Consider the following 8,304-nt stretch of genomic DNA (forward strand, 5'->3'; position numbering starts at 1 on the left):
GAAATCTATCACACAAGACTCTCCCTATGTGGGGATGGGTTTCTTTCCATCAGATGCCTCTTAATTCACTCTCATAAACCATCAAGGTCACTTCCTTAAGAGAGCCATGGTCTGGAGGGAGGCTTGCGGCTATCTTATAGGGCCAGGTACAGGGGCTGTTACCAGAGCATTGCAGGTTGCTGGTGTCATGTTTGTGTTGGCAGAGGAAGTGTTTTCTAATAAAATGTTTTTGTCTTGTCTTTTAGCTTACATTTTACTATGGTACTATGGATGCTTGGTGTCCAACAAAATACTATGAAGACATCAAGAAAGATTTTCCAGAAGGAGATATTCGACTCTGCGAGAAAAAATTACCTCATGGTTTTATCATCCATTTTTACGGAGAAATGGCTGGCATGATAGCTGACTGGCTAAAGGATGATCTGTCCAAAATAGAAGCCCTGACACATGGAAGCGTCACTGACAGCTAGTACATAGCAGTGGTAGGTGTGCTGTCTCTTAGTAGTTAGTAGTGTACTTAGTAGGTAAGTGTCCGGTGTTAATGTCTGATACTAGAAGACTTGGCTTGCTGTCAGCTCCGAGCTAGCTCCCCACACTACAGACTGAAGTAAGCCCAGTTGGTGAAATACACCATAGGCTTAACAGAAACATTCTCCAAGACTCAGGGAACACAGTGATCAGTGATCTAAACAAGACCTTTTCTGTTTGCACGGGATACCCAGTTGGCACTATGCAGTTTATTCTAGTGGGCAGGATCCTTGCAGACAAAAGGAGGTCTAAATTCAGTTGGTTTTAATTGAGTTACCTTGTAGAACAGGCTCTCCTAGAGGAAATTACAAAAATGTAAAAGAGATCAGTGAATGCTAAGTGTATAGTCAGAAATGTAAGTGTATGTGATCATGAGGACGCACATTCCAGTAGCAGGAAGTGATGACTAGTGGGTCTTGGCAGTGGACCTGGGTCTCCCTTAAGGACAGGAGCTAGAGATCAGCCCGGACTAACTTTGTACAGGTCCTGGCTGAGCTCATCAGAATCAGACTGGAAGCCAGGCCAGCCTGCAGGACCTCCCCCCACCCCCCGCTCCGACCTGTTACTACCTTGCGTTGGGTCACAGGCCCCCAGCGGGGCCAACATCAGGGGAGGTACTGCTTGTCTCCATCTCTAAAAAGCTTCTCTGAGGAGTGAGACTTCCTGATCTTCCTGCATTACACAGAGAATGAAGTTCACCAGACATTCCACTGGTGAAGGAACCAGGAAGAGCTGTTGAAGGATCCTGACTGAGCCTCCTGCCGCAAGACAGCCAGCAAGCTCTGTGCTGAGCCTGCCAGGTTGTGAGCTCGCTGCAGGCTCCTCTTCTGCGGGGCCCAGATGGGGAGGCCCCGGGTTGTCCAAAGCCGGTCTGTACCTGCCTCGTGGACTTGCCCCTTCTGTGTTTTTTCCAATAAAACTACACTGAGGGCCAGCTATGAGCTAAGTACTGTGCTAGGCATTGAGGATAGAGTTCTTAGCTATGCCATGATTCTTTTCTTCTGCAAATCGTCCAGTAAGTAATTTTTGAGAGGGCATCTTTCAATTGCTGAATAGAGAAGGACCATAAATGAGTTCTACATTTCTGCCTTGGCTTTGTGAGTTGGAAAGAAGTTATTTTACTAATGAACCAAAACAATCCATTAAATTATGTGAATTCACCTTCTCTGGATGCCTTGAGGACCAGTAGAGAAGAAGCTTGTTCTCCAGCCTGGAGCAGGCTCACAATATTTCTGCCTTCCCTAAAATGACTCAATCCTGGGATCCTAGGAGCCAATAAATCCCACTGACAGCAGTAATAGTTGACAGTTGATCCAAAGCATTCAGTTTTTTCCTAGAGGAGACCCCTCATGGCGTTATCATTCCAAAAGAACAATAGAATGTTGTCCTTCCTTTCAAAGCCTAAAGCCCCCTGATGAAAGCTTCAGCTCTGATATGCTGCCAACCCAGTGGTGAGGGTTGAACGAGTTACTGTCCCTTGGCATGGCATCTGCATCAGAGCAAATGACTTCTCAGAGGGGAAGAGCCAAGTGCTCCTGGCCCCGGAGATAAACCAGGAGACACACAGGCCACTGGCATAGGGCTACACACGAAATCCTGATTGGCCGCTGTGTGGGTGGGCCTTCTGGAAATCTGGTGTCAGAAGCTCCGATTCACGGCTCCGAACTGCCTTGCACATAGGAGATGCTCATAGTACTAACTTGAAGCCCTTGACCAAGTCCTGGTGAATCACACCTACTCAGAGAATAATAGCATTGCCAGCTCTTCTTTCAACATTAGTTTGTATTACTCTGTCCATATATATGACATTGTGTCTTATGGTGGTTTTTCAGAGCTTAAATAAATGATGAAAAGTAGAAGATATGGGCTCGTTTTCTGTTTATCATCCAATCGCCAAATGAATTTTCAAAATAAATGTTTAACCAACACTTAGAACTGCCTGGCCTGACCTCTGTATGGGGGGCGGGGGTGCATGGTACCGTCTGAACAGGCTCCTGAGTTAGACTTGGACCCAAGTCTCTCTGTTGGATTTTCTCATTCCTCCTTTTAGAGAAGAATCTGATTTCAGGAGATTGGAGTTCATTTCCTTAGGAATTAAACAAAGCACTGAATATTTCCATGCATATATACGACATGATAAGGTATACAGGAACTCTGGAGGCCTTGTCACCTGTGTGATTTTTAGACAACTTTCTCTAATTTCTCCATGCATCAGTGTCCTCACTTAAAAGATAGGATTAATGGGGTGCCTGGGTGGCCAGTTGAGCATCCAACTTGGGCTCAGGTCATGATCTCATGGTTCATGAGGTCGAGCCCCACGTCGGGCTCTGTGCTGATAGCTCTGAGCCTGGAGCCTACTTCAGAGTCTGTTGTCTCCTTCTCTCTCTGCCCCTCCCCCACTAACATTGTGTGTGTGTGTGTGTGTGTGTGTGTGTGTGTGTGTGTGTGTCTCAAAAATAAACATTAAAAAAAGTATATTTTGCTTCATATGGGTTTATCTAGTGCTGAGTGAAAAGTCTAAGCTGGAGTCATGACCAGTGGCCTTGGCCAGGCTGCTCTGGGCCAGGGGACAGAGAGAATCTCCAGAGGCAGTTCCTGGGGCTCTCATGTTCAAGGTGGCCAGGCACCTCTCACCATCCACTTCTCCACCCAACCCTTGGAGAGCCAGGGACCTCTAAAGGCTTGATTTTTTTTTTCTTCACCCTACATTATATTAAAATTAATTCCATATTAGACTAAAAAGACATGATAACTTAATGCAATGCTTGATTCTGAAGTAGATGCTTTCTTTAAAAAACATTGTTGTGGGGCGCCTGGGTGGCGCAGTCGGTTAAGCGTCCGACTTCAGCCAGGTCACGATCTCGCGGTCCGTGAGTTCGAGCCCCACATCGGGCTCTGAGCTGATGGCTCAGAGCCTGGAGCCTGTTTCTGATTCTGTGTCTCCCTCTCTCTCTGCCCCTCCCCCGTTCATGCTCTGTCTCTCTCTGTCTCAAAAATAAATAAACGTTAAAAAAAATTAAAAAATAAAAATAAAAAAAATAAAAAATAAAAAATAAAACACATTGTTGGGAAGTTTGCACAACTTGACTGGGATCTACAGATGAACTGGGAGTAAGAGATCGGTGTTCATTTTCTGACTTCAGTGGTTGGATTGTGGAAAAGAGGATGTCCTTATTTGTACTCTGCAGACACACTGAAGTGCCTGGGGGTGGGCTGGGGCATCATGTCCGTTTGCTCTCACATGGTTCAGAGGAAACAAAATGTTCTTGGTACTTGTAGCTTTTTTGTAAGTTTGAGATGAGTTTGAAATCTATAAAAATAATTTTTTAAAAATCCACCATGTTCTCTCCTGCATCTGTCTCTCATGGATGCTTTTCTAGAAAGTAAAGTTCTTTGGGGCGCCTGCATGGCTCAATCAGTTATGTGTGTCCAACTCGGTTTTGGCTCAGGTCATGATCTCACATTTTGTGAATTCGAGCCCCACATTGGACTCTGCACTGATGGGATTTTAGATTTGAGGAAGGCTTTTGTTTATTTTTAATGGGTTAATTGAGTTCATGCGTATAGCATCTAGCACCTTGTCTGGCTTACTGTAGATGCTCTGTAAAATGGTAGCTGAAAGAAAAGGCTAGCAAACTTGCTTTTCTCTTACTGTGTCTTCTCTTTGGTGCAGCAGAGGACCCGGTGACCTCTCAGCTTCTGCATTTTTTCACCCAGCCTGCAACTTGATTCTTGCAGTCTTAACATTTCTGGTTCATACTCAGGGGGAGGGACAGTTACCCCCCTCCCCCCTCAGCTTTCTGGCCCAAGGCCATGCAGTCTTCCCACACAGAGCAGAGGATGCTCAAACAGCACCTTGAGGACCTTACGGTAGATTTAGAAAAGATGCAGGAAGCAAAACATTCCTTAACATGAGACATCATCTTTGTTCCTAGCCTTCTCTTGCAGGAAAGAAGAGGACATACTTGGGCCGCACTGTCCCATGGGAAATGAGGTTTAAAGAGAGGTCAGTGGCTGGAACTAAGTGCGCTCTGTGAACACATCTCACTTTGGGCCATGTGGGGAACCACTGTGGAACATGGGTCTGGCCTCTCCCACCAGACTGAAGGCTCTAGGTTGCCATAGTTCTGTGAAGAGGAAACCCCCAGAAGGAGAGTGGAGGAGACTGCTCCTAGTACCAGAAGGACAGGTGAGAGAGAGGAGAGAGCCCATAGAAGCCACCGCCCTCCCTTCACATTGTTTCATGTGGGCCTCGTGGTCCCATGAGGTTATGGCCACACTCACTACGGATTACCACAGAGGTGACAGGTAAGTGACTGGCTGAAGAGCTCACAGCTACTGAGAGGCGGCAGGAATTCAAAGGCAGCCTCTACTCCAGAGCCAAGATCCCTCCCCTTTACACGGCACCGTGCTGCCTCCTGGAGGCACCAGTGGGCAGTCCAGCAAGAGCAGAGGGCTGGCACAGGAGTGGAGAGAAGGGAAATGAGGGCCAGGTTGGCAGGTCACGTGGTTGGTAACAATGGAATAGTTTGAGAAGAATGAGGGAGCAGAGTGTGTGGTGGGAGGTGGGGCTGGGGTACACAGGGCAGTGAATTGCAAGGAGTCACAGCAGAGGCTGCCGTCCCTCCTCCTGACCTCTGCTCTCTGCCACAGCTGCCTTGTCCCTCCTTCTGACCTCTGCTCTCTACCACAGCCGCCTTGGCCCTTCAGGCAGTGGTGTCTCTGACTGCACCTGCACCCTGAGAACATTGGAGTCAACTGCTCCAGCTCTGAGAGTCCCCATGTCTCTACTGCCCACCCCCAGACTCGGCCCCAAACGCCAACTACTCCTGCCCCCCAGCATAGACCCTTCCTCCCCCCAGAGGGAGGGAGCCCTCACGGTGCACTGGCCAGGTCTCTACTGGAGTACTTACCAGCTATTCCCAGAATTCTACTTTTCCAGTCTGCTCCTCCCCGCCCCTGCTGCCAAACTCTTCCCTGGCCTTAAAAGGAAAGTTTGAGGACATGGGACTTGTGTCTTCATCATCTCTGTGTTCTCAGGACTTATAGAATAGGGCCTGCCACACAGAATATTCAATAAGTTTTACCTAAATTAATAAAAGTTTCTACCATACCTGAGGGTCAAGGTCTCAAGAAACACAGTCCTCTCAGTCGGTCGGACTCTCAGGGAATCATGTCTCAGGGACTCTTCATCCCTCACAACTGAATGTGTAAGTGGAAATGTAAAGTGGACCAGCTCTTTTCTGCCTTAAGCCTTTCCTCAGCTGAGCTGTGCACAACCGGGACGGACGGACTCAAGGACATCGACTGTTGGCTTTCTGGCTCCAGGGACTGCAGAAAGCGAGGCCCCCACACTTCATGGCCATTCTGGTCCCCTCCAAATGCAACTGTTATTTCCATTCTTCTACGGTTAGAAAGCCTCTGGAGTTTGGGTATTAGCAACTACCAAATATGCAGTTATTATTTGTTGAGCGTGAACCCCGTGCAGCACCCCTGAGTGGGAATTACAGCAACAATGCACAAGACCACGCTCCGGGACAGCAAAGCGTTTTCATTTTGTGGTACATTCCTCAGACATTCTGGCAGAGGGACCTGTGCTGACCTCCCTACATTGGGACAGACTTCCTCACTGGGTTAAGTCTATGGGAAAATTCCTCTTCCCTGGGAAGGGAATGTGACCCTGTGACTGGGCGTCCATTACAGCCAGGGGGTGCGGGTGCACCTGCAGGGCCTCCCTGCTCACAGAGGGACTAGGATCCCGCCTCTGCAAATCCACCCTGCTCAGGCCCCGCACCGCAGCTGGGCTCCCTCCTACTGGCCACTGCCGAAGGGCCGTGCACCTGCATGCTATTAGGACTGGCAGACGCCCACAGCCTCGCAGGCGGTGGCTGCACACTGGTGACACGTTGCAAAGGATGAGCTTCTCCCCAGATCACTGTTCCTTCTGGATAGAAGAGTGCGGGATTCCCGGGAGCGCAGGAGCACGATGCATCCACAACCAGGTCAGGCAGCGCCACCCTCAGCGGGACAGCAGGTGGCACGCATGTGCCTTGGCTGCTGGGCAGTGAGTGGGCACTGGGCACACCAGGGTGCGCCAGAGGGAGCAGGGCCTGAGGTCTCCGCCTCCCGTTAATCTCAGTCACTGTGGACCTTTCAGACTTGCTCTCATCAGTGTTTGGGGAACAGGATAAAGTGCTAAATGCCACCCCTGACTTTGCTTTCTCCCTGTAACTACCCCTTCTCTGCTCACCGGGTAACCCCCTAACCATGGAAGACCAGGGTAGGCCAAGTGGAGACTGAGAAATAGGAAAGCGAAGAACCAGCCAAGAATTGTTGGAAACAGCATGACGAGACTACACTTTTCAATGGCACGGTCACAAGTCCTACACTTTCACATACCTACCACATAAGTTAGTTGAAAGGCGAATATAATTCCCTTCCAATGAAAAAGACTCTTTAGTAATGAAATTAAGAAGTGAAAGGGGAGCAGACTTTCTTGAGCTACATTTCACGGGAGAGAGACTAGCATTAACACGCTGCAGAAGCAGCCAATTACAGTAGACATGTGCTGCCATCGCTCTGCAAATAGGTGGGTCCCACTGGCCGTACCCAGATCCCGGAGGAGGTCATTCTGGTAAGTCATTAGTGAGGGCAGTTCCTGTCACCTTCCCACAACTGCTGCTCTGTCACTCATCCTCTCCCAGAAATACTTAAGGAACAGATGAAATCACTTTCTCTTTCCTCTGTTGTAGAAAAAGTTGTGAGGGCAGAACAGCTGTAGAACACTGTGTAGCCGGTGCTCTCCTGCCTGGTCTGGGACAGCCAAGGCGGTGCCGCTGAGCGCAGATCTTTGTACTTGTCTGAAGAGCACTGAGCAAAAGCGACCCGTCCCATTTGCTGTAGGACTCTGTTGGTTTCCCTAAAATCTATAATTGGCCTTGCAGAGCAAGCTGCTACCATCAGGCGTTATGCCTTTGGATTTCTGAGACTCGACAGTGCCACCTCTGGAATGGGAGCGCTCAGGCTTTTTGAAGTGAGACAGATCCCACAGCAGCCTGGCCTGTAAAGAGCACAACCTTTCACTCGGACTGTGTTTGCAGTGATGATGTTCACTCATCCCAACTGGCAGTGTCTGGAGTGCCGGGTGGCTCAGTCAGTTAAGCATCCAACTTCAGCTCAGGTCACGATCTCATAGTTCATGGGTTCAAGCCCTGCATCAGGCTCTGTGCTGACGAGCCTGGAGCCTGCTACAGATTCTGTGTCTCCCTCTCTCTCTGCTCCTCCCCTACTCCCTCTCTGTCTCTGTCTCCGTGTGTGTGTGTGTGTGTGTGTGTGTGTCTCAAAAGTAAATAAAACATTAAATAAATAAGGCAGTATTCTTTTTCCAAAGGGACAGTGTCTTCCACTGCATTCTGGCGTCTTCAACCCTGAACCCAAGCTGGGGTGCTTCCCCATGCAGTGTGGGGCTGTGCAGTGTCCTGCAGAGCCACACCAGTCACAGAGCCCCAGGGAGCAGCGGCCCCATGCAGAGGCCCCCATCCGTATGCACTTGACAGCCTGAGGTGTGTCAAGGGGGGACGGTCAGCATAAAGGCGGACAGACCCGGCGATACCCTGCACCCCCCTTTCCATGCAGTCATCCAAACACCTGAACGGTTGGCTTCCATTCTTAGTGTTGAGCAGTGGGAGAAGACCATCAGAGAAAGGCTGAATAACGAGGCAAAAAACAGTTCTCGAAAGACCAGCCAGGAGCAGGTTTATCAATAAAATATTTAAT

General features: G+C 49.1%; 1 protein-coding gene across 2 annotated transcripts in view; it reads left to right on the forward strand.

Annotated features, from left to right (window-relative positions):
* LDAH (lipid droplet associated hydrolase) overlaps positions 1–2,389 on the forward strand; it is a 112,640-nt gene extending 110,251 nt beyond the window's left edge. For both annotated transcript variants that reach the window (XM_030311573.2, XM_030311574.1), the window contains exon 7: positions 246–2,389. In XM_030311573.2, the coding sequence (XP_030167433.1) occupies positions 246–470 (225 nt within the window). In that variant the 3' untranslated portion in view covers positions 471–2,389. The remainder of the gene's footprint in view (positions 1–245) is intronic.
* The last annotated feature ends 5,915 nt before the right edge of the window (positions 2,390–8,304 follow it).

This window comes from Lynx canadensis, chromosome A3 (assembly GCF_007474595.2).
Source record: "Lynx canadensis isolate LIC74 chromosome A3, mLynCan4.pri.v2, whole genome shotgun sequence".
Taxonomy (NCBI): Eukaryota; Metazoa; Chordata; class Mammalia; order Carnivora; family Felidae; genus Lynx; species Lynx canadensis.